Here is a 27,038-nt window from a genome sequence, read left to right on the forward strand (position 1 = left end):
TTCAGCTTTGTTCTACTCTGTCCTACCCAAAATTAACTTTATAATGCAAATTGACTGTGGCACAAGCAGGGTAAAACTACTGTTAGAATAAATGATTCACCATAAAGTCTAAGAAAGCTTTTTGAAGATTAGAATAACTTAATGAGATAGGGGAAATTTGAGAAATTGAAAATCCGAAGTGATCTTTGGAATCTGGAGTTCGTGATGTAGATGGTAAGTCTGTTTCCTGGGCTGTTGCCGGTGTAAGCTGGCATAGAACATGTAAAGGTGATGATATTCAGTCTATTCTTGGCTTGAGGTGGCTTGAATTATTCACACACATTTCTTTTATGTGTTTGTTTTTTCTGCCCCAGATTTGCAGCCTGTTACTTACTCAGAACCTGCATTTTGGTGTTCAATAGCGTATTATGAATTAAACCAGAGGGTTGGAGAGACCTTCCATGCATCACAGCCCTCACTCACCGTAGACGGCTTCACAGATCCATCAAATTCAGAGAGGTTCTGCCTAGGTTTACTCTCTAATGTCAACAGAAATGCTACAGTAGAAATGACAAGAAGACATATAGGTATGTTTTTTTTCCTTATGTGAAAAACCAATGCCATATACTCATAATGTGAGCATTATGTGGTTTACCACATCAAGAGATTGTGTGCAAAAAAGCCTGCCTTCTCTCTCTCACCTTAAGGGCAGTCACGTTTAAGTGCACAGCTTCACAGCTGTTAGTAGATCCTGGTGATCCTTCCATCTGCGAACTTTTATCTTGAGCTTCTGTTAATTTGGCACCCTCAATACTGGGAAGTCCTTCAATAAATACGTGTTAAAATAACTTTACTCTGCTGAGCCTCTACCAGTCGTAAAATTGTCATGCTCAGATTTTAGGGATGTAATTTTAACAAATCATGAATTTTTTTTTCAGTTTGTTTACGTCTCCTAGTTTTTTCCCCCTTTCAGTGAATTCATACATCAGATCTGCACACTATTAATCTGAAGCAGGATATCTAAAACAAGAACTACCATTTAATTTGTTCAAAAATAATTCATAGAATCTGAAAATGTGGTAATCCCAGGCACCCTTTTAGCAAGTTGGTGAGGTGAAAACAATTTTCACAGTGGTACTAAGATGCTGTTTGCCATTTTCACTCTCGTTCTCTCTTGACTGTACAGTGAAGTATTCCAGAGGCTTACAAGGCTTATGATTTTGCAAGGAATTAAACGTAGACTCTTATGAGAATTCTACTGTCTTCTCTTAAGCCAGACATTAAGGATATTTGCAAAAATATAAAACATTGCTACTCTTCTCACTAATTTTTTCTTTGGTTTGCAAAATAGTTATTTTTCATAAACTTGTTTATGTTAATATGTAGTGGGTTTATTATTTTGATTTTCAAATGAATTAATAAATTTTTTTGAATCTCAGTTTTCACACATAGTATGGTAAGTTTGCATAGATGTAATCCACATAAACAACAACTCTTTGGGTCGTCAGTATTTTTTTGACAATGACATAAAAAATAGTTTGAGCGCCACAAAAATAACTGAACATAGTTCTCATCACCTTAAAGTAACTTCTTTTAATAATAATTAGCTTCTGTTCATTTAACTAACCATCACTCGTATGAGAAATAATGCTGATCACTAAAGAGCCAGTGTAATATTGCAAAGTGCTAGTGACTTCAGAGGTCTGTTAGTTGGCTCCATGTGGAATTTCTCAAATCTTGCTTGATGTATAAATTTTATATAATCTTCCTAAGGTACTCAGGTATCTTATAGGTGAGGAAGACCTCTGAATATCTGCCCTCTTTTAAAACAGTTCTGAATTTTCCATGTTCTAATTAGGGCTCTGCATAAAAATTTAACAAAACGTTTACCCTACCTTATTTACTTCTGTACAAAATTTTAGATTGCTGTAATTATTGGATCATCTTTTTTTACTTTTGATTTCTAGTTTATTGGGTGCTTTTGATCAGAAACTATAGCCTGAAAAATCTCTACTTTTTGGACTTAATGTTTTCCTAATGGTCAAGTGAACAACTTTATTTTTTATATAAGTATTCTGTAGTCATTAAGAGAACAGGGCACCAGGTTCCATATTTATGTAGTAAATCTGGCTTGTTGGTTTATATTAATTTTCTTTTGCTGCATAACATATTACCACACATTTACCAGCCTAAAACCACACAAATTTACTGTGTCACAGTTTTTGTGGGTTAGGAGTCTCCTCAGGGTCTCACAAAGGGAAATCAAAGGGTCAGCTGGGCTGTGTTCTCATCTGAAGCTTGAGGTCCTTTTCCAAGCTCACAGGTGATGATTGCAGAGTTCACTTCCTTGAAGTTGTGGCACTGAGATCCTCATTTCCTGCAGATTGTAAGCTAGAGGCTGCTATCAGCAACTAGAGGCCACCTGCGTGGCCCCCTCCATCTTCACAGTCAGCAGTGAAGACTCTCTTGTGTTGAATTCCTGTTGCTCACACTTTGAGTCACTTTCACCAGGGCCAGCCCAGTCCCTTTTAAGGGCTGTCACCTGATTAAGTCAGGCCCACCAAAGGTAGTCTTAGTTTCTTATGGTCAGTTGATTTGAGAACTTAATTACATCCGAGAAATCCCTTTAAGCAGTATGTAGATTAGTGTTTGATTGAATAATTGAGAAGATAAATACACCAGGGTGAGAATCTTAAGTGCTATCTTAGAATTCTGCTTTTCACAATTTTTTCTTTAATCTTTGTATTGCTAATATTTTATGTATATTTGATCTGCTAATATTTTATGTATATTTGATCTGTCAAATTCTGAAAGAGGTATATTAAAATCTCCCAATATAATTTTTTCTTATCTAATTCTGCTTATATAAATAGGGACCTGGTTGCCCCCATAATATATATAGTTTTAAAAGGGGCAGATGACTCTAACCTCTTGATAATTTTTATTACCTTTTTTCTTAACCATAGTGGGCTCTTTAAATAAATACTGTTTGTAATAATGAAGGCATATTAATCCAGACATTAGTTAATTCCTTCAAATGAATTCTTTTATTTATTTAGAAATAACTATAATTTGTATGAAATTCTTTATTTTGCTATCCATTCACTTTTCTGCATTGCTTAAGTATTTTTGATAAGCACGTATTATCTTTACAAGTCAATAAAATCATTTTTAAAAAATACTTGGAAAAATGTACAGTGGTATGTTTCAAAGTTAGATTTCAGAAAAGCATAGCTATGGAAAAAGTCATCAAAATACTTTGTCATTTTACTATCCTCTGAGAAGACTCTTTGAAAGTCATGCTGAAATAGTAAATGTTGTAAAACTAATTCCATATATATTTTGTTTTAGGAAGAGGAGTGCGCTTATATTACATAGGCGGGGAAGTTTTTGCTGAGTGCCTGAGTGATAGTGCAATCTTTGTGCAGAGCCCCAATTGTAATCAGAGATACGGCTGGCACCCTGCAACAGTGTGTAAAATTCCACCAGGTATGGATACAACAATGTAAATAAACCTATTGTATCAACTTGCTGAGTTTTTCTTTGCTATTACTTTTAGGAATCAGGAGATGATTTGCATGCTCATATTCTAATATCTGTAGCCCTTTTAAAATGATTTTCTAATAGTAATATTCTTTTTACATAATTTTTTAATCTTTTTCTCAATCGTAGGCTGTAACCTGAAGATCTTCAACAACCAGGAATTTGCTGCTCTTCTGGCTCAGTCCGTTAATCAGGGTTTTGAAGCCGTGTATCAGCTAACTAGAATGTGCACCATAAGAATGAGTTTTGTGAAAGGGTGGGGAGCAGAATACCGGTATGAAATACATATTCGGTTCTTAAATTTCCACAACGTAATTCTTTTTTCTTTCATTCTTTGTATCTTCTGAAGTTCATGTGTATTTATTTTCCTTGAGGTTTATAGAGTTAGCAGATCTTTATGTAAAATAACAAAAGAAAGTTGGAGGCCTCTGGATTCAAAACTATTGCAAATTCCTGTGCTGGCATTATGGAACAAAGAATTAAAACGTGTATGGACGGGTACTGTAACAGAATGCAGAGTGTTAAGTGCCATAAATGGCATATTGGAAGGCTTATGTCAGTTCATGGAAAGAGAGATGTTTCGGTGGGGCTGGGGGAGGTAGTGATGACACAGGGTCTGGGTTCTGAAAGATGCCTAGGGTTTCAGTAGTCACAGGTTTGTGGGGTGGAAAGTGATGATCCTGGCAGTAGAGTACAGTTCAGTTTGACTGGAGTATAGAAAGTAAAGAAGAATAAGGCTGGACAAATAAGTTGAGACAACTTCAGTATAAGGTTAAAAGGTGGAACTTCATTCAGTAATAGAAGGGAGTACTTGTTAGGTGCCAGGCACTGTGCTGTGTTTTAGGTGCAGTATCTCACGCCTTTCAACATGGCTAAGAATTACTGTTGCTGTTTTTATCCTTTCTTTATAAGGTTGCAATCTTTCTGAGGTAAAAAATGGTCCTAACTAATGTTTATTTGGAAATAGGCTTAGAAAAGATTTGGTAGTTTGCCCAAGGACACATTCTAAGTGGTAGAGATGGGACTTGAGGAAAGCTCTCCTTGACTCTTAACCTCTTCTCTAAGGATAGTAAGTAGCAGTTACGTAATTGAGTTTTACCAAAGCTAATCTGTCATCAAGGGATAAGATAGATTACGCTATTGATAAATTAAACAATTGATTGGATTCCACAGCAAAGATAGGGAATACTTCATCAGCATATTAAAGAATGAAAGTATAAGTAAAATACTTAGTCTTTCTTCAGTTCACATTACTTACTGTCTGAATGTCTGCTTAAGAAGATATTCATATAGAATAGTAATAGTACTCCTGTTTCATTCAGCGGTTTGGGCCCTTCTTCAGAATTTATTTCATTGCATTTGAACTTGATTCCCTGTCTTAAGTTTTGTGAGGTGTATGACTTTTGTGATGGTGAGATTTGAGATCTACTGGTTTGAATACTTTTATAAAAATATATTATGTGTTATATATGTATATCCTAGAATGAAGACTTGTCACTATTTTGTCCAAGTTATGTTAGTAGAAGAATTCACTTTTTGACTTTGCTGTAGCTCTCTTTTGTTTTAATCATTTCCCCTTTGAGATGTGATAACTTTAAAGAATGCTGAGCTTCATTTTCCCTTTGGACTTGGATTGAGTTGATATTAAAATTAGATTCAGATAGTACCATCTGATACCAGTTTATTAGGTCAGACATTTTTTTTTCTCTTCAAAAGATCATAATGTTGAAGAACGTGGTAGAAATTCAGTGGAATTAAATATGAATTGCATAGGTCAGGGAGAATTCCATGTGTATCTGTGGGTCTCCTGTTAAGACCAGTTTTGATTGGTAGAGAGAGATACTGCCCTTCATTCACTGTGGACTGTGCTGTTCTTTAACCCAGAGCTAATTTAAAATCTATATGAGAAGCAGTAATATACAGTATGTTTTCATGGATAATGGAGTCAGGTACATCTACTTTGGATAATAAAGTAGTTTCCTTTAACATTTACAGATCAAAATAAATCAAATACCCATATATCTGTGAACTGTGGAACCTTTTATCCTTAATGACACTGGTGCTAAGGAGATAGATCTAATGGTTGGATTTCTAAAACTTATTTTTTAGTTTCTTTAGTGCCAGCTTGATTGCTTAGCATAAAAATCAGGACATGTAGTAAGCAGGGAATATAGATGTGTAGAGAATTCATAGTTAATTGAGAAATATGTCTCAGTTAAGTGAATTAGTACTGAAGTGAATTAACAGGTGGGGGACACATAATGTGTGTCTCAGACCCTGAGACAAGGGTTTGCATGCAAGAAGTTTATTCAGGAAATGGAGGGAACACTGGTCAGGAAGGAGGAAGTAGGGAAAAGAGGGAGGGAGGAAAGGCAGCCAGTACCATTCTTAACCCATCTACTCTAGTGAGTGGGTCACTAGAGCTATTCCCTTAGGAAAACTTTGGAAAACAGTAAAGAACACACAGAATTATCCCACCTAGAGAGAAGGGAAACTGGACGTTTAAATGCCAATTCCTGTGTCATTGCTTGAGGTCTGTTCCTGGGGATGTTAATTTCCTGGCACTTCTGATCTGCTATGTATGTGGACAGAGCAGAGAAGTTCTCAGGCACAGAAATGCAGATGCCTACAATTGGAAATTGGCTAGAGAACACTGAAAATCTGAAGGGTATAGTGGGGCACTGACACCATCTGCTACAGAAAACCACATCCTTTGAAATACAGTTTTAAATTATATTGAGCATGTGTCACACGGAGGTGAAGAGTTGATAATGGCCTTTTCTCATGTTTGAAGGGCTGTCATGTTGAAGAAGCAAGCAGACTTACTGACTTATTGTATATAATAAATAAGAACTAAAATCAGTATGTGGAAGTGACAGGATGTCATTGAACAATTTGCGATTCCCAGAGGGTAGCTCATTTTGTTTGAAGTACTAAAGGTGTTTCTTATTAAAAAGCCTGCATGATTTTGCTAAAAGGGATGTTGGTTGTTGGCTTTGTCAGGGAAAGTTGAACCCCAACTCTTAACATTCTGTGATAAGCTTGGGTCAGAATTCTCTTTTGTTTTGATATACTTTAAATTTGGATCCTGTTCCATTTGGACTTCATTTGCTATTTGAGTATCTTCTATTCTGTGGATGATTAATAAGTAGGGTGACTTTATATATTCTGGTTTGCTTGGGACAGTGCTGGTTTATGTCTCTTGCCCTGGCAGTGATTATTTATAGTGACTACATTCTCTCTTAAAGGTGTCCCATTTTGGACGGTAAATATAAGGTTACTCTACTAATTTTAATTTGAGGGGAAAACAGTGTTTTTTTTCTCTTTAAAAGAAAAAAAGTCACATAAGTACTTTGAGGATTAAACAGTTTTCAAAATAGTAGATATGCAAACTTGATACTCATTCAGAAAAGAATCTAGGTTTTAGTATATATTGATACAACCTTTTGATGTATCTAAATTCTTCCATAGCCATGTTATTCTTTTAATTTCATAATTATTTTCTTGCATTCTTTTAACAGAAGGCAGACGGTAACAAGCACTCCTTGCTGGATTGAACTTCATCTGAATGGACCTCTACAGTGGTTGGACAAAGTATTAACTCAGATGGGATCCCCTTCAGTGCGTTGCTCAAGCATGTCATAAAGCTTTGTCACCAGTCAAGTCCCATCAAAAGACTTAATGTACCAACTCTTCTGTCATAGTATTTGTGTGTGGTCCCCGTGGACTGTTTACTATCCAAAAATTCAAGAGAAAACAGCACTTGAGGTCTCATCAATTAAAGCACCTTGTGGAATCGGTTTCCTATGTTTGAATATTAGATGGGAAAATTAGTGTCTAGAAATACCCTCCCATAAAGGAGGAAGAGAAGATTTTAAAGACTTACTGATGTCTTGTTGGGCATAAAACTGAGTGTCCCAAAGGTTTATTAATAACAGTAGTAGTTATGTGTACAGGTAATGTATCATGATCCAGTATCACAGTATTGTGCTGTTTATATACATTTTTAGTTTGCATAAATTAGGTGTGTGTGTGCTGCTTCTTGATTTAGGCAATCCTTTATAAAGTTACAGTACCTAATCTGTTATTCCCACTCCTTTGTTATTTTTGTGTGTCTTTTTTAATATATAATATATATCAAGATTTTCAAATTATCATTTAGAAGCAGATTTCCCTTGTAGAAAAACTAATTTTTCTGCCTTTTACCAAAAATAAACTCTTGGGGGAAGAAAAGTGGATTAACTTTTGAAATCCTTGACCTTAATGTGTTCAGTGGGTCTTAAATATTCATTCTTTTTGTGTTTGTTTACTTACTGCTAAAACCTTATGGAAATCTTTCCAAACCTCTCCTCCATTTCCACTTTTGTCCTGATACCAAAACAGTGTAGCGTGACATCCATCACCAATAATGGTTGCACTGATACCGCCAGCACCAGTTAATTCTGGGGTACGGTAACAAATCATATGGAGTAAGTCCCTTTGTCTTGTACCAAATTTCAGTTTCAGCAGATGATAATAGACTTGTGTAACCTAGCAGTCTTTTGATTTATCTTTACACCTCATAAAAAATGCACAGGTGGCAGTATAATTATTTTCAGGGATATGCTACAATTATTTCAATATATTTATCCTTTTTAAAAATTCAATCTATAGATATAAACACTCTTTAAAAAGGTATTTTAAAATATTTCAATAGCAAACCTAGTGCTCTTTGAGTTGAGTTTCATTTGATTTAGTTACCAGATTGTATTATTAAATGGACCTTTTGTAAATGTAATTGCTTCAGCAAAATACCTAGAAAAGTAATGCTGAGGTATGATCAGAAGGTAAAGGCCATCTGTTTTTAAGGTATGTTGTATTAAATTTATACGATCTATGTTATTTTACATAATTATGAATTCTGAATTTTAAAATTTGGGGGAGAAGCAGTTTAGCAAGTTTTTTAGCTTATAATTACCTACAGTCTGAGCTGCTCTTAACTAATCCTGAATATGTGGTGACTATTAGAACCAACCATGCTTTATGCTCTACAATGACAGGAGATGTCAGAAACTCTGTTGGAAGTACACCCTGCAGCAGATAATCCTTATGTTTATTGTTAACTCATTGCAGTTTAAACATTTCTTGTTTGCATCTCAGTAGAAATGGAAAGTAACCACTCCTGGTCCCCTTCTAGTAAGTTTTCATATTTTTAAAGACAGATTATCTTTGGTACTTGTTTTTTGAAACCATATTCACCTTTATCTATAGGTGTTATTTTCAATACTTTCAACATTGGTTGTTTTTTATTAGATATTCCCCATTTTTCTATATTTGTGTATGCATGTATGTGTTCATGTAAACTTGGTATAGTAATTTTTTATTCATTCAACAAATATTTATTGTTCACCTGTTACGTGTGCCAGGAACTTTCTTAGCCTTTGGGTAAAGGTGAACAAGACAGATAAGGCCCTTGCCTTTGCTGAGATAGCAGTTTCTATAATGCTTAATTAGCTTATTTGTCTATGAAGGAGATAAAACAGGGTACTGTGATAAAGCATAGCAGGGGGAATGCTTCTGTAAGGTAGTGATGCTTGAGCTAACACTTCGGTGAGAAAGGAGCAAGCCATGTGGAGAGAAAAATAGGCATTCTTGGCAAAGAAAATGGCATCAAATGCAAAGGCTTATTTTAAAGGAAACTCATAATTTACTAGGTGTTTATGCTTTATACAAAAACCTCTACGCAGGTCCAAACTTGAGGATCAGATTAGTTCTACAGTTTATAATAGTTGAAGGTGGCCTTACTTTGTGATAGATTGCTTCATGTGTCATTCTCACTAATATTTCCTCTTCCTCAAGTCCTTACTGTAAAAAGTTTACACCAGGTCAGTACCATTTAATTGAACAACACTTTCTTCAGTTCTGCCTTGGGCAGATTTTCACCATTGTAGTGACTGGCTGCTTGCTTCCAGATGTCCTGCTGCCCGATAATTATTACTTCTACAGCCCATCCTGTGGATAGAGTAAATGTCCCAGGTATTACCGCCGTCAGACCTGTTGGAAATGTGGAGGCTCTGCCCTTTGGAAGTGTTTACTTACTAGAGGACTTGTAGTGATGTTAGGGAACACTGTTCTTTGTCTGGGGGTAAAGAACAACTTTGAAAGTGGTAGAACATCCTGGCAGTTACCCTTGCATTGATATGTTAAGCAAAGCAGTGCCATCTGTAACATTTCAGTAGTGGATCACATCTCTACAGTTACGGTGGGATTCTTCTGTACAGTATGAAACTGGGACTCACCTCTTTGGAAGCACCCATGTATTCAGCGGTTAGACCTGTCAAGCAGTTGACTTTGTGGTTGCGGTGGTCACATTTGTATGAGTGTGTTCAATGGTCTTAGTTGCTTTTTAATGCGATGCTGGTTTTGCATTCTATTTTGGCCACTGTGGCCTAATTTTTGCTGATTGTTTTTTCCCTTTATAGGGTTTGTTTTCATTCTTCTAAGTGATAAGATCTCCTCTCTGTAGAATTTTGTCTTTATTTAGATTAGCAACATCATTTAGAATTTCTTCTACACAGTGCTGGTAATTTCCTCAGTTTAACAACATGAGAACTGAATGATCATGCTTTCTATCACATTTCTAAGATAAATGGTGGTTTTCATAGTGGATTACATACACCTTAGGGCTGGTTTAGGGAATTGGAGGCTGGTGACATTCCCACTGACTTTGGCCTGGCCAGTGGCAGCTTCATTTTTATTCTGTGTTGGAGTTCCACGTAGGAACTCAAATAGAATGATTTCTTTCTTAAAAAATTTTTACTGCTTAAAAAAAAGTTTGACTTTCCTGACTAGATTTGAACTATACCAGTTAGTGTGCTAATTGTACATTATGATATACATCATTCAATAAACATTTATTGATGCCTGTTCTTTACCTACCCAGTGTGATAGATGTTGAGTAAAAAAAAGATAACTGGGATTTGGTACTGACTCTCAAGCCATCTTAGTCGTGTGGGGTTACTTTCTCTCTCAGGACCTGTCACTTTGCCAGAAGAAAATCTGCCTAATTTTTCTTGAAAGCTATATATTCTTACTCTGTACTCTTATTCTGTATTCTAAGTATATATTTGCAAATTGTTAATATCTGGGGTTTTTTTAAACCTCACATCATATCTAGTTTTGCTTGGTTCATCTGTCCTTTAAACATTGCCAGATATTCTCCTTTGTTGAAATTATTTTATTGATAATTTCACTTTATTTGTGCCTTTATTGTCAGTTTCATCAAGACTAAGATTTTGAACTTGAAAAACAATCCGTCTAGTCTCTTGCTAGTTGAAATCAAATAAAAGAGTATATATACCCAGTTGGTTTCTCTACCTCTTCCAAAAATTGTCCAAATATACCTTTAACATCTTTCTTTTTTTAAAATAACTAAATACTTTGAGCATTTACTCAATAATCAGTGCCCTCCTGGTCTGGTTGATGGTGGGATGTAATGTAACGCAAGACAATCCTCACTGTACTTAACATCTGTCTTTATGTACAGTCTTTACTTTCATAGCTAAACATTCCAGCTTCACAGTTTGCCACCCCTCCACCATTCCCCAGTATCTCTTTAGATAACTAAGTAGACTGTGGACATAAGCAACCCGTGATCTTGTCTCTTACTCTGGTGCAACACGTTGAGGTTTAGACATAACACATTATTGCCCATTTTCTTTCCTTCGTGAACTTTATTTTGCTAAGTCCTTTATATTCATCAACTGAATTTTATTCTTCCTTCCCTTCTCTTGACAACATGTATCCCTAGTGGTTTTGCTAGTTGCCCTCTTCCTTGCCAACCATGTTGTATCTGCATACATCAGAATGTTTCTCCTTTGAACTTTACTAAAGACCAAAAAGGGCGGTGCTGTTCAATCCCAGGGTCCTAATTTCTTCACCACGAAGGTTGACGTTGTTCAGATTGGTCAGTCACTTAAATCTTAACAAATGGCTCAGAAATTCTATCCAGTTAAATGTTTTTGTGACGATAGCATACATTGTCAGATTCTGTTGTAAATTATGTTCAGGATTATGAACTTTTCCGGTAGTTAGTTGCAGCCAATGATTTCCTCATAATACTAGCCCTGTTTCCACCTTGGGGCATATTGGGTGGTTGTATTTAGTACAATCAAGAGTAATAATGATAGTGTGTGGTGTCTAGAGGTTGTCAGAGTCCTACTGAATTCCTTTTATATCTTCCTTTTCAAGTTTTCATAAATATTTTGTCTGTTCAGACTACCTTTTGTGTGGGGATTGAGGGACAAATTATCTCTTGTAGTGGAATTCCTATGTTTGAAGCCTCAACCAGGAAATGTGAGCTATACTAGATATAGATAGCCTCATGATAGCTTTTATGATGAGAACTTGTCTAATGTGTTCACATAACTTCTTGAGTAGGAACTGTTTTATCTTGGATATTATAGCTAACTTTATATATAGCATAACTGCCTTAAATCTTTTTAGTAGGAAATAAATTATAGAATGTGTATGTATGGATTTATATATACATATACACTCACAGAAAAATCTTAACAGTAGGGGTCATTTGCATACATTTTAACGGTGTTCAATGATTCTATTGTTTAAATCTCATATCAGTAAAAAATTCTTAAGTTTCTTGCAGACATTTTCCTTTCATGGACAGACCATCAGTGTAAATTTTTTATTCTGCCAGGGTCCTAATTTGGCGGTTCAGTTAGTATGCCATTTTTAGGCAGCTTGACAATTAAGAATCATAACTGGAACATCAAAAAAAAAAAGCTCTGAGTGGTCTCTGGAAGGTACTTGCTTAAGGTTACCTTTTTTTTTTTTTAAATAATGTTAGATTGTGTGTCCGCCACACCTGCTCTTTCCCCCCCGGCATAAGACTGCTGCTTAAGATACCCTGGGAAGCACCACTACCAAGTCAAGTTTTCCTGTATTGAAGGGTAGCCTCAAGATGACTTTCTTAGCTGTGCTCAACAGAAATGGATTTTCCAAAGTTCTTTGGGCCATTTCTGATTCACAGAGTATCTGACCAGAGTATATTAGCCTGAGTTAACTTCAGTGTTAATTGGTTTGCTGCCATGAGATCCATAATAGACCCAAAATTTCACCATTGATTGAGATGTAAGGGCCCTTTGAAAGAGTAGTACCACTGATGTTAGGATTCATTAACTCCACACAAAGGACTTTTAGATTTTTCTCCAACCAAATTTCCCCCCAAATTATATTCTTCTATCCTCTTTTAAAAAAAACAAAACAAAACAAAACAAAAAAAAAGCTCTTACTTTCTATAGAATTTCCAGTTTGCTCTTTTGGGTGGGGAGTAGGGATTTACTTTCTCTTTCTAATTAAAGATGCTAATTTATTGAACCATGAAATCCATAATATATTGATTTAAGGACAAAAGTGAAGTTTTAGAATTGTAAAAGTACTTAACTATTACATATTTTTCATTTCACACTTGACTGTTCTTTCTCCCTATGGCTTTAAAGCTTTTGGCTGTTTTACAGCGTTAGTCACTAGGTAACTTGCCATATTTCTGGTTCTGTTAGTCCTACCGATTACAATGCTGAGGCATAAAGTTAGTTCTCAACATTTGTCTGTAGGAATAGAAGTCTTACTAAAGTCTTTTTCTTCCAAAGAGATTTTCCTTTCTCAGTAAGTTCCTAAGAAAATACTTGTTTGTCACTCTCTTTATTCACGTTCTTGGATTGTTCAAACAGCAAAAAAAAATGTTGGTGAAAACGATTAGGGTCCTTTTCTGATGAATGTATGTACCTGCATTAAGAATGTAGTCATTTATTGGTTTTATGTAACTAATATACACACAGATTAATTTTAATCAGGAGAAAGAATTATCACATACATAGCAAGTAGGTAACATGCATGGCTTTTACATTTTTAAAAAATACCCTATTTTTTGGCAAAATGTAGAACCCAAAATGGTCATTTCTTAGACCAACTTTACCTCAGGCTTCATTTTTGCTGTTTTGACCCTGGCCTTTAAGGCATAAATATTTATATCTTTTTATTAGTGATAGTGAAACTGTGACACTAACCATTTCTATACAAGACAGCAAAACAAGAAAAACTATAAAGATTAAGATGAAAGCAGTTGTGTGGTTGTTGAGCTAGATCACAGCATTTGTAGGCAAAATAAAAACATTCATATCTGAGAATTTTTTTTTTTTTGCCATTTTTTCCCAAGGCCAGACCTTCTGGTAGAGCACAGTTAAAAGTAACATAATTCTGGGCCTTTGTAATCTGAGGGAAATAGCCCCAGTTGGCAGTCTTCATGTTAATGTATGAAACAAGAATGTAGGAAATAGTTGGCGTGTTTTCACCTAAAAAGAAAAGAATATGAAAAGATATAAAACTATTATTTAGCTCACAAAATCTCAAAAAGAGACAGTAAAATGCTATATAACTGGACAAAACCAGAAGAACCTATAGAGGATTTGTGGGAAAACAGGTTTCAAGGATGAACTTTTATACACTGCTCACCAATTTGCTTACGTTTTACCAACTATTCTTAAAATTGACACTATTAAATAAGATACAGACTTCTAGGAACTAACGATCAGCAAATGTCCTAAAAATATTTTTGAGCCAATTCCCTCATAAGTTGCCCTATATACTCTTGAAAATTCTTACCCTTTCTCTAGCGATACTAAGGGAGGAGTGAGTAAGTAGTGTTCTTAGGGTGACCAACTGCCCTGGTGTGCCTGGGACTGAGGCAGTCCCCTGGATGCAGGACTTTGAGTGCTAAACCCAGGAAAGCCCCAGGCACACCAAGGAGGAGCTGATAGCCTTAAGTGTTCTTGTGACTTACCCTCAGCTTAAACACTGTAATAGTTGCAATTAAATTCAGCTGCCCTATAGCATATGTGTCCTCCAATCACTTACTATTGTGTATGGAATGTGAGATGTATACCAATAATAGCTAATGGCACCAACGTGGTAGTGAGACTAACACAGTCATCCAGGGAAGATAACTGGTGGTTTAATGAAACAGAAGAGGCAACTAGATAGCAAAGTTCTTCAGAACCTGTGTGTATATGTAAGTACAGATCATGTCTTTATGGGGTTAAATTTAATCTGAAATTTAAATTTTCACAGTAAAAGAAAACTGAGTAATGCTGTGGATTTCTTCTCTCTTGAGGGAAAATATGGCCTTTGATGCTCTATCCTCTACTACATTCCCCAGACTATCCTGCTCAAGAAGCCAGAATGTGGCATTATTATGTTTATTCTCAGTGAATGTTGTATTGAGATTACTAAATGCATCAGCCAGTGGCAGGTGAAGGAGTCGGGTGTCCTGATCCAGACTGAGCAGCACCCTCAGTTCTGATGGCCTCCTACCCCTCAGGTGCTTACCAGCTGCAACACCGACTGTGGGAGGTGAGATTTTTCTAAGACGGCATTAATTTTGTAATGCAATATGATGGATGCAGAGTCTGTTATTGTTTCCCTGTGGTAGTCCTCAGGCTGCATCCTCTGTGCACTGTGATGTAGATGGTAGATGTGTTCTTTGTAAGCTTTAATCCTATGATTGTCAAAATACGATGTGTTTCCTTTTTTTTTTTAATTAAACAATGAGCTGAGGCTTTATTTCAGCTGGTTTTCAAGTTAAAATTGTGAAATACTGATTTCCTTCCCACCACCCACACCAAATATTTTAGTCTATTTAAAGTACAAAAAAAAAAGTTAAGAAAACGTTGCTTAAATGTCCTGTGATTTCTGGTCAAATTTTATATATATTTGTGTGTGTCTGTGTATGTGCTTTCACTTTTTACCTTGTTGGCGCTCTACCTGTGTTAATAGTACTGTCACCATTGAAAGGTGAACATTTTTCCTAGCATTAAAAAAAAAGCGATTTGAGTTGTTTACCATGTTATTACGGGACTAATTTTTAATCGTTTTCATTGATTTTGATTTAGACTGATCTTTTTTTAGAGGGGATTCTATTTTGCTGACCACACTCTAAATTGTACAGAAACAAAAAAAATTTGTTGTGTGTATTTTCACATAATGGAATTATGCTATTGAGTGCATCTTTTTATTTTTTAAGTTTGGTGTTACATAAAAAGATTATCCCACTCCCCTGGCAGACAGATATGCACTGCTTAGTATACATACACAAAACACACCTCATAGTGCTAGTAGGTTAGGCATTTTAGTTTACTTCAGAGCTTGCCTGTACCAAATAATGATCTAATACACATGATCTGTGCTGTAAACGGACTAGAAAGTGAAATTCACATTTACCCTCAAAATGTACTCTTAGCAAAAACAGCAAATGGTATTCTTTTAAAGATTTCATTGAAAAATAATACATAAGACGTACTCATAATTAATATCATCATGAAATAATTGAAAAACAAACTTTTTAGATCAACCAGACTTTCTTCGTGCCTTGCAGGAACTCAGTTCCTAGGATGAATCAATACTTCTCTCGTTAGCAGACTGCTTTCATTAGACCATTTAAGACACCTACTTTAGGATGCAACAAAAGGGACCTCAAAATCTAAAATACACTCTGCTACTTGGCATTGAACAGCCCAGGGACTAGCTTGATTTCGTTTTGTGTTGGTAGGAAACCTACTTAACAAATCCTACTTAAATCGCTACACCATACAACTCTATAAACAATCTAAAAGGAGCCTTCCAGCATTGAACTGCAACATCACTTCAGTTGACAGATGACTAGAAGAGATCCTTTTCCATCGTCACTTCACCCTGGGAACTTTCCTGCTTGTTACCCTGCTGTTAGTGACACTGGTTATCTGCGCCGGAAGATTTTTATAGCAACCCCAGTGTCCATAATTGTGCATATTCAAGGGGCTGAAGGGTAGGAGAGAAGTATTATTTGTATGTTTGGGCTTTCTCACCAGTTGGCAAATTCTTTTTTCCCACTTGCTTCAAAAATAATTTGAAAGCCCTAGTGTGGGAACCATGCCTATTAATATCAAACAGATGTACTCCAGTGCCCTCATTCTCAGCATGAGGTGTGCCCAAGAACTAGGGTGAAGATCATGTTCATCCGCTGCTCAAGAATATATTTGCACCATGCAGTTATCCAGCTTCTTTTTAACAGACTCTCATCCTTTTCATCAAAATAATACAAGATGAGCCCAACCTAAAAATTAAAAGTTTGCAAATGTAGGAATCCAAAAGAAAAAGTCAAAGGCATACATAAAAGCTGTTTTCTGCTGCAATGAATATGAAAATACTTGTAGAATTGATCTGATGCTAGTTTGCACGTAGACTTAATTACATTCTTAAAGCGGACCACATTAACTGAGGGCAAGAACATTGAATCAGACTTACGGGTAGCAAGTTCTGGGATAAGCCAACACGATCTTTAGGAAGCTATGAGAGAATAGAGTGTGTTACTGTGCTCCAGTCCAAGCTACATGACCTTATTTGAGATAGGGATTTGCCATAGTTTTTATAATCTTCGATTTTTTTGTACCTACTTTAATGCTGTGCAGCAATAAGTTTGTTTAAAAAGTTTAGAAAGTAGTTCAGGAAAGAGATAAGATCACAGAGGAAGGAGAAGTTGCTTCTGAACAGTGTGGTGCAGGACGAGGAAGGACAAGATAACGATTTAAGCACAGTGTTCAAGGATGCATTGAATTTGGATAGATGGAGAGGAGTTTTGGGGCCAAAATGAGGTCTTGGAACAGAACTTGTGGATCTGAATGTGCATGAAAGCTGGACAACTTTACTGAGCTGCTATGTATGGTGAGCAGAAAACTGACAACCACAAGCTAGGTAGGTGCTACTGTGAAGCCCACATCTAATAATGGAACCTAGATAGCCAGGAGATAAAAGCCATACATAACTCTACACTTTGGGTCTTGTAATCTACACAGAGACTGTGCTACTGAGCTGGCTGGCTGGGGCAGAGGACATGAGAACACCAGCCATAACCCCAGCCGAGGATGGACTGCTTGTTTGGGGCGGGGGGAGTTTAAACATGTACATATACGTGTGTGTGTATTAAGTGAAATTTAACTTTCTGCTCACAGCTGGAGATGATTAATCTAGAGAACCCTCTGAAATTTTATGCAGAATTTTGTGTACTTGTAGACTTTTACGGTGAGAAGTAGCAATCATCAGAGAGGCCTTAACCACTGCCCAGCAGTGATTCCATTGAGACCACCCATCTTGAACTTAAGCTAGAATTAACTCTGATTTTCGATCTTGTTAAGGTTTTTTCCATGAGAGATCTTATCTCTAAGCTATTTTAACTTGTTATTGGCAGTATTTGATCACACTATTTTAAATATAAATGCCATGTAAATAAGATTTTAATATAACTGATGACCCACTTTTAAATGGTTGCAGTTTTTAAGTATGTTTGGGCTGTAGTGGGAAAAAATGAAGATTTACACAAGCCTAGCCTAACATCTGGAATAAAAGTATTCTAGGTTGCCTTTTTATATTGAAAATATTTTTATATTGAAAAAACAGATTAATGTCTTTGTTTTACCCAAGAACCACAAGTTACTTCGTTCCAACTTTTAAATCAAAATCTTGAATAATAGCATGTGGTGTCACCACATTTTAAAAACGTACTTAGTCAATCATAAACACATTTTCTAAGGAATTGAATTTTATAGAGATAATTGAATGCTTTCATCTGTAACAGAATTAGTGGCCTGCAAACCACTGTGGTTTCTTGCTTTGCTCTGAAGTTGTTAAAGGGGGAATTTTCTGCTCCAAGTTACATGCATAAAGGAAGTAAGATGCAAAGTAAAATTCAGTTTTTAAATTCTAAAGCAACAGCCACTGACGAAATGTTATCCTCTAAAAGTTTAACTACTTTTTAACTAAACAGTTGTATTCCTCTCTTTTATCATTCCAGTATCTAGGTGCTTAAATTAACATAAGTATAAAATCAAATATGTTAATAAAATCAAGCTAGACTTGGTAAACTAAATTTGGAGTAAAGTTTCTAGCAGTGTCTATATAACACCTCATATGGTGTGATTTTCATTCACCAAAATGTTACTTAATTCTGTATGTTCTGCTTCCCCCTATTTCCATCCTACCCCTATAACCTCCTGCAATTAACCCTTAGAAAACTGCCTTATCTTAGAATATTTAATTGATTTGTTTCTATGTTTTTTAAGAGCCAAAATCACAAAAGGGAGAGATGGCTAAGAATCTGGCTTGTTATTACATCCTCCAGAAAATCACCTTTTAAATGGGTGCATATTTTGTATATCCTCTCTTAATTTCTATTTTTGTGGGTGTACTTTTATTCTATTGAGTATTGCCACCAAGGAACAACTAATCTTCAAATTTACAATTTACATAATTAGTGATTGGCTGAAAAGGGGTATTGAACATAAAATCTAGGATAAAACTGAGAAATGGGGGAAGATTTATATAATTTAGTCTCTTGGTTGTTTGGCTGTTTCTCAACTGGGAATAGCAATGTCTTAAAGGACATTTAAGCAACAAAAAATGCTAAGGGTGGAATGCTTGAAGAAAAGAGCCCTGTAATGGTCAACTACTTCAGTTATCTTGGATAATGGAATAAAACTCAGTTGCCTTTTTAAAACAAACTTTTTCTGTCTTTAATGACTTTGGACAGAATCACATTCTGCTAGTTTTAAGCCTTGGTTATCATTTCTGATGTAATGGAAAATACAGCTGAACTCAGAATCAGAGGTCTTCCGTTTGGACCCTGATTCTGCCAATTTATGGTTACTTTAGATAGATAATTTCAACAGTCTGCTTCAAGTTCCTCATTTCCTCCAATTCCCCAAAATGAGGAAGTTGCTTTTCAGGGTGGTTATGAGGATTAAATGAGAACACTTTACACAGAGTACAAGCTCAGCGCTGGAGGACTGAATCCACAGTCGAGGGAGTGTCAGGAGGTGGTGGCAGCAAAGAAGGTCTTTGCTACCAAACCTGCCTCAGAAAAGCGGCAAGAGATACCACACTGGGAGATGTCAAGTAAATGAAAACCTATGGGAGCAGTTATCCATTGCCACAGAAGTAATGCGTAACAACCATAAAAGCCCAGTGGCGTGCAATTGTAAACATTCATTTAGTTTACGAGTTAGGTCAGTGATTTAGATGGGGCGTCTCTGGGTAGTTCTAGTTTTGCCTGGCTCGCTGGGGAGGTGGCCTTGACTCAGCCCTTTTCTGTGTCTCATCCTCCTGCAGCTACCCCAGGCATGTTTCCATGAGGTGGCAGGAGGGAACAGCAACCGAACCCAGTCCCACAAGCCCCTTTCAAGTCTGCACCCTCCCTGCCGACCGATCGGCATTCCCCAGAAGCAAGCCCCAAGCAAAGCTCAGAGTGGAAAGGCACCACACAGTGAAATGGCAAAGGAGGAGGGTACCAGGAGGGTGAAGAATTGGGGCCCTAACAGCAATCAATCCACCATGCCCACACTTTGTTCTTACTGTTGTACTTGTTTGCCAGTGAAGAGTGGGAAATGTGGGGAAGCTGAGGAGATCCCAAGCTGGGATCTATTTGGTTCAAGTGTTTTCAATCCATGGAGCATTAAGTAGAAGCCTCTTCTAACACACACCATGAAGGTGAGTTAAAACCAAAGCAATGTATTTTCTGTCTACTCTAGGTTCTTCCTTGTGGTTGCCCCTGGCCATTATCATATGACCGGAATTAGCACCCTCTAGACTTTGAGCCTGGCTTGTACAGAACTAGGAGAGTCCACCTCACAAATGAGGTAAAAAGAAGCCTTTGATTCAGAGAAACCTTTTCTCTTAATGATGAACTTTACATTCATTAATGCCACTTCCAAAACCTTTCTGGGACTTCGTAGGTGCAAAGAAGCTGTATGCCTGCTGGATCTTTCTGGAGGCCTGAAGTGCTTTAGGAAAGATTCACCAATAATAATGATGGATCACGGTATGTTGTAACTCTGACACATTTTAAAAAAGGAAACACCACAATTATCTGTGTCCTGTTTATTACAAGTATCAAAATTGTCTGGAGGGGGCTTCCCTGGTGGTGCAGTGGTTGAGAATCTGCCTGCCAATGCAGGGGGACACGGGTTCGACCCCTGGTCTGGGAAGATCCCACATGCCGCGGAGCAACTAGGCCCGTGAGCCACAACTACTGAGCCTGCGTGTCTGGAGCCTGTGCTCCGCAGCAAGAGAGGCCGCGATAGTGAGAGGCCAGCGCACCGCGATGAAGAGTAGCCCCCACTTGGCCGCAACTAGAGAAAGCTCTCGCACAGAAACGAAGACCCAACAGCCAAAAATAAATAAATTAATTAATTAATTAAAAAAAAAAGGTTAAGCTCCAAGTCCCCCTTTGATGATATTTAGAAGAAAAAAAAAAATTGTCTGGAGGGTCTGAGTCTCTGCTGTGGAAGTTGGGAAGCGAGCGTTTGTTTTTTTTTTTAATCATTTATTTATTTATTTATTATTTTTGGCTGTGTTGGGTCTTCGTTTCTGTGCGAGGGCTTTCTCTAGTTGCGGCGAGTTGGGGCCACTCTTCATCATGGTGCGCGGGCCTCTCACTGTCGCGGCCTCTCCCATTGCGGATCACAGGCTCCAGACGCGCAGGCTCAGTAGTTGCGGCTCACGTATCTAGTTGCTCCGCGGCATGTGGGATCTTCCCAGACCAGGGCTCGAACCCGTGTCCCCTGCATTGGCAGGCAGATTCTCAACCACTGCGCCACCAGGGAAGCCCAGCGAGCATTTCTTTGGTGACATGGCTAGGCTTGGTAGCCCTGGAAAGTGGAATTGACTTCAGCCTTCAACTTTTAGGTGTCCAATGTTTCCTTACCACATTTTTCAGAGAACTGAGTATATTTCTCCTCGAATATATGTTTAAATGAGCTCCCCTTCCCCATATTCCTCTTTAATGGTCACACAACTCCTTTTGTTTATCACATTCATGGAAATACACAAAAATATTCTGTGGTCTTTTACGTGCGGCACAGTGGATGAAACTTTTTATATTTAACTTTATAATATACCCATTATTTTTGTAAAATACAAAAGCACCAGCAAAAAAATCATCCAGATTACAACAACCAGAGAAAACCACTGTTTGGTGGTGTAATTTTTTCTTCTCCTTGCTTTGGATGTGTATGTATTTTTAACGGGAAATGTTTGAAGCATCTCCAACAGCACATTGAGTTAGAGAAAGCTATTACAAATCATAAGAAAAATCTCTAAAATGCATTAAGCCATTCAGCAAGCCATAATGGACATTTTTTTTTTAACTTGCTTTGAGCAACACACAAATTTGGTGTTTGAAATTAAATATAAACATTTTAGACATTCTTTTCATGCATGATTTTTTTATGTCCCTTAAATTGACTATATACTTTCATTAGTGTATTTGAAACTAAACGTTTCTTTGTCATGTCTGTTGCAAGTGTCCTAAAATAAAAGTGTGCAGTGGAACCAAAGAATTTTATTGATCAGCTAGCATTGTGTTTGGATATAATGAGCATAGAAAATGTATTGGACATACATAGTATTAAACATGCCAAGCTAATCAATTAGTAATATTACATTAAACCATTCGTGATTACTTCCTTGTTCATGTTTTGGTAAATTGTTTAGGCAGTTATTAGGTGAAGTTCTATCTTTTCTTATTTTCCAACTTATAAATGTATTATCCAGAAGTATTATGCATTTTACATACAATCCAAAAATGTCATAGTGCGCTTTGGTATTTTTTTAAAAAGCTGCATGGTTATATAAGAACATTTTTTTCATGAAAACCAAAACTTCTGAACAATACATAGATATAGTTAAAAAAAAAAAAGAATTTCCTTCCATTCCAATCCACTTCCACAGCCCTCCCTGAGGAAAGCCTTTGGGTATTTTTGTCTTTGCTAAATGTGGTCTGGGAGCTAAAATTCGCAAGGAAAGTTGATCTTATCTCCAGGTTCTAAGAGGCCCCGCGGTGAGATGTATCTTTATCGTCCCTTAGGTGACCCCCCCTGCTAGTCCCACGGTGACTCTCCAGAACTTTCGTTCTGCTCACCACCAGTGCCTCTTTCTCCCCTCCTCAGCCCAGTGGCAGAGAAATAGTTGTCTTGTGTCAGGACTAAGCCATGGTCTCTGAGCCCAGCTGGTTCTGCGTGGCTTCTCTAGAAGGTTTCCAATCAGTTATTCCTTCTCAGATTTTCAGTTCTCAGTGGCCACTTGCCCTTTCCTACAGCCTATACATCCTCAGTAACTCCCACTTTAAAAGACAACAGGAAAATGAAGACAAACTTCCTTGCAACCCCGTAACGACTTTCTGTCCTGCTGTTCAGAGCCAAGCATGTTGAGACCAGTTTGTACCAGCCATCTCGATTTTCTGTCCTACCACCTTACTGGCTGAAGTCACTTCTCCAATTACTGCACTTGCCATTGGGTGCTGCACTTGTTTTTTCCCTCAGACTGGGACGAAGTGACGTCCCGTCCAAGGCTAATTCTTGTACCAGTGCTTAGATAACTGGTTTCCAAAATGGAGTCACAGGGAGAGCTTTTAAAATGCAGCGTCGCTGGGCTCCCCTGAGGGATTCTGACTTAGCAGGTCTGGAAAGGAGCAGTGGTAGCTGCATTTTCAGAAAGCCCAAAGTGACTGTCAGCCAGCAAACCCCTGCTTTAGACCGCATTTCCCTGTGAGCTTTCAGACCTTGCCCCGCCAATGCTATTCCATTTTCCCACCTCCCGCACATTGCAACTTAGACCATGCAAAAGAAAGTTGCACTTTCTTTATTTCATATCATTAATTTAAAATTCCTCGTCCGCCCCATCTGGCTTTATTTAGGAGGGTGTGGGAAGAGGTAGATGACCCTAAACTTGCCAGTCAAAGATAACTCATTCTCTTATTCCAACAGTTTATCTTGGGCTTCAAATTGCCTGTCTGGAATAAATGCTCAGCTTTTCAAAGTGTCTTCCAATCTTCCTCCCCGAGATGGCTCTAGTGGATGGGGGAGTAGAAGTCACCTCTGGGTGACAGGGGAAGCGGTTCTCCAGTGAGTGTGCTCAGGTCCTTGGGCCGTCTGGCTCCTGCTGTTCCATCCTGCTGTCTCTGTTCAGTGGCTGCTGTCCTTACTGAATCTGCTGGTGCATGTGAGTGACTCCTTGGCTTTTGTTCACATGTTGGCATGTCCCGCTGCTGACCACAACTCTGCCATTGCCCGTGGTTTCAAGGGCTCCCCTTTCAACAGCCTTAATTTTCCAACTTTAAGACTCTTTATCTGCTGACTCTTGGAAAAGGAGGAGGTTGGAACGTTGGGATGTCCTGAGCATCTTGCTCAAGCTTTGGGAAGCCAACAGAGTCTTCTCAGACTAGCTGTTCAGCTCCCTCTACCAATCATGAGCTAGTGCCCCTAAGCCATATTGCATATGCCTCTGAGTCACAAGAAGGACTTCTCTGAGTGGCTCGCAATCTTCCCCAGGCTATGCCTAGGAAAGTGGTCCATTTACCCATCATGCAATTTCTGTCTCACCCTCCATCCCCATCCTGCCCCCTACACACACACACACACACACACACGAGTATTGACCCTGAGAGGAAGGAAAGTGAAGTCATGGGTGTTCTTACTTCTTTACAACCTACTCTTCCTTTCTGAATCCTTCTCTCTCCCTACCCTAGGAGTCTTTCTACTTTCTCCCTAATGAAACGACTCTCCTTACCTCATATCCCAAGTTCCCTGTATCTATGGCTAAGAGTAAATCTCCACGTTCAGTTGTCCAAGTTTGCTTTTGGTATGTGAATGGAGTTCTTAGAATTTAGAACTCCCTTTTCATTCTCAACAAAACCCAACTTTCAAGACTCCTTACTTCATCCTAGAGGTGTCAAAAAATAATAAAATAATAAAATAAAGACTCTAAATGTCACAGCTGAGTAGTTACGATGCTATTACTCTAGTACATAGCCTTTTCTGTCCTGCCATTATTAAGCATCATGGCCTTGCTTTATTGGAAAGACTGCAGGAGGAAAACTGATGAGGAAGATGGAATCCTTAATATTATCAAAGTATTGGCTCTACATAGACATTCTTACCCCAGACTTGCTCTTTCTGGCTTCAGTGTTTGCCTGTTCTGGTCCTAGTACCTTGAATGTCCTTCTCTCTTCAGCCTGATACAACGTTAGTCATCCGTCAAAGCCCAGTTCAGATATCACCCCCACCAAGGACCTCTCTTTATTCTCTCCAAACTTCTTTGTCCCTTCTGAGCATTTCCTTTGTCATTTGTTTATACTGGTGGGAGGGCATTTATCATGTTATAATTAGGCCTATATACACTTAACTTCCTTGCTAAATCATGAGCTCCTTTCTGCCTTGGAAAGCTCTCCAGCTTTCACTCTGCACTTCCAAATTTATCCATTCTTCTTGTCCCAGTTTAAATTTGATCTCCTCTGCAAAGTCTTCCCTAACCACCGCTATTGAAAATTCCCTCCCCCCATAGCAATAACTGGCAGCAGCACTTGGAAGCTCGTGAGAGGTATATACACAAAATCTCATATGGAAGCCCTGGGAGAGAGCGACACGGGCACTCCTGAAAGAAACCTCGACAGCCAGTTTGTAAGTATCGGGGCCTTCAGGAAGAGTGGTTTAGATTTAATGAACGCCACTTCGATTATAAGCTCCTTGACGTCAGAGGCTAAAATCAGTTTTTCCCAAACATTTCTTTTTTATATACGCTACATCTTTGTATCCACTTCACATTTCCAGCAGTGCCTTATGCATAGCGGGCATGCAGTAAATGTTTCTTGATCAACTGACAGGTGCTCAGAAAAACTTCCCTGATTGATCCTCTTGTGATGTCTTCCTTTTCTGACAGCTCATTAATTTTTAAGTTGTTTTCCTTGAAATGCTTGGTATGCTTCTTTCCTCCCTCCACCTTTTTTTTTTTTTGCCTTCCATGGGGTCCCATCTTGATCAGCTGCTCTCATTTTCTCTTTTGTGATCACAGGTTTTGGCAAGCCCTGAAATGAGTGTGAGCTTGAGGTGGGAGCAGGGGGAGAGTTGGGATTGGGGACCAACCCAATCCAGCTCATAGAAGTAAATGGTACCTGGAGGTGCTAAAGCACTTCTCTGAGTTTCAGGGGTAGCTTTTTTCAAAACACTGGAGGCCATGAGCCTTGTGGTTCTCATCCTGCCCCTGGAAGCCAAGTGGACTTGGCTTAGTCCTTACCTTCCATGCGGGGCTGGGGGCTATGAGTTAGACTGGTCTCAGTTGAAGCTGTAGATACTGCAGTGTGGTCCTAATGAACACCCCATGGCACTCCAATTCTTGGGGGACGGTGGTGCTCATTCCAACAGAAAAACCTCTAAGTCAATAACTATGTCTTTAGAGAACTAGACAGGCACAGAAGTTGTTTTGACATGAGCAAACCAGGATTGGCACCCCCCAAATCAAGGGAATGAAGAAGATGCTGAATCTGGAAGACGGTGCAACAGTGTGAAGGTTCAGCCATGGCTGCGCCTGAGGATGCATGGGGCTATTTTATTTACATTTCTAAATCAAATATGTTGGTAGATCAACCAGTCTTTTTTTGTGCCTCGCACTGTGGGTGCTGTAGGAGAAACACCACCTATCTGGGAGAACCTTGATGTGCTGTCATGGATGTAACCAATTCTGATTATAAAGCAGAATGGAATCAGATCCAAAGCACAGTCTGTGGCATAAAGTGCTGCAGGGTCCCAGAGGGAGCAATGAGGGTGGGCCAAGATGGCGAGGCGAGGGTGGGTAGCATTTGACTTTGAGAACATAGCCTGAGCAGAGGCATAGTGGGGATGGTGAGCGTGGAGGAAGGGAGGTGCAGGGGACGAGCGGTAGAGGAGTGGGCAAAGGGAAAGTTCAGGAGGGTCTAGAACAGGGAAATGACTTGATTGGTGGCCATTTAGTTTATTTTCATGTGTGTACAATTTGGAATTTGCTTGGTTCCTAGAATTCCTGGGTCAGGTTACTCCTTCCTAGGATGAGAAGCCATTCCACGGGCCCCGCGTACCTGGCTGTGGCTCCTCAGTGACCGCACTCAGATGAGCTGTCTAGGCAGCCAGGATGGTAGGAGCCCTCTGACTTCATGTCTGCAAGGGTACGTATTTCCACCATATAATTACCAGCATGTAACAGACTTTTATCAGCCCTCTTTAGGATAGCTTTTGGCAAATGGGGTAGAAATCTATCATGCATTTAAATTATCAGACTCACAGACATAGAGAACAGACTTGTGGTTATCAAGGGGGAGGCGCAGTGGGGGAGGGATGGACTGGGAGTTTGGGGTTAGTAGATGCAAACTATTACATATAGGATGGATACACAACAAGATCCTACTGTATAGCACAGGGAACAATATTCAATATCCTGGGATAAACCATAATGGAAAAGAATATAAAAAAGAATGTGTATATGTGTATAACTGAGTCACTTTGCTGTACAGCAGAAATTAACACAACATTATAAATCAACTATACTTAAGTAAAAAAAATTATACCCAGTCTCCTCTTTAAAAGGTTTTCTGTATCAACTCCACTCCACTCCGTATCCAAGTACGTCTC

General features: G+C 38.3%; 1 protein-coding gene across 2 annotated transcripts in view; it reads left to right on the forward strand.

Annotated features, from left to right (window-relative positions):
- Positions 1-7,610, forward strand: part of SMAD2 (SMAD family member 2) — a 95,852-nt gene extending 88,242 nt beyond the window's left edge. For both annotated transcript variants that reach the window (XM_061170346.1, XM_061170345.1), the window contains 4 exons: positions 354-566; positions 3,331-3,468; positions 3,652-3,796; positions 7,044-7,610. In XM_061170346.1, the coding sequence (XP_061026329.1) occupies positions 354-566; positions 3,331-3,468; positions 3,652-3,796; positions 7,044-7,167 (620 nt within the window). In that variant the 3' untranslated portion in view covers positions 7,168-7,610. The remainder of the gene's footprint in view (positions 1-353; positions 567-3,330; positions 3,469-3,651; positions 3,797-7,043) is intronic.
- The last annotated feature ends 19,428 nt before the right edge of the window (positions 7,611-27,038 follow it).

This window comes from Eubalaena glacialis, chromosome 15, assembly GCF_028564815.1.
Source record: "Eubalaena glacialis isolate mEubGla1 chromosome 15, mEubGla1.1.hap2.+ XY, whole genome shotgun sequence".
NCBI lineage: Eukaryota > Metazoa > Chordata > Mammalia > Artiodactyla > Balaenidae > Eubalaena > Eubalaena glacialis.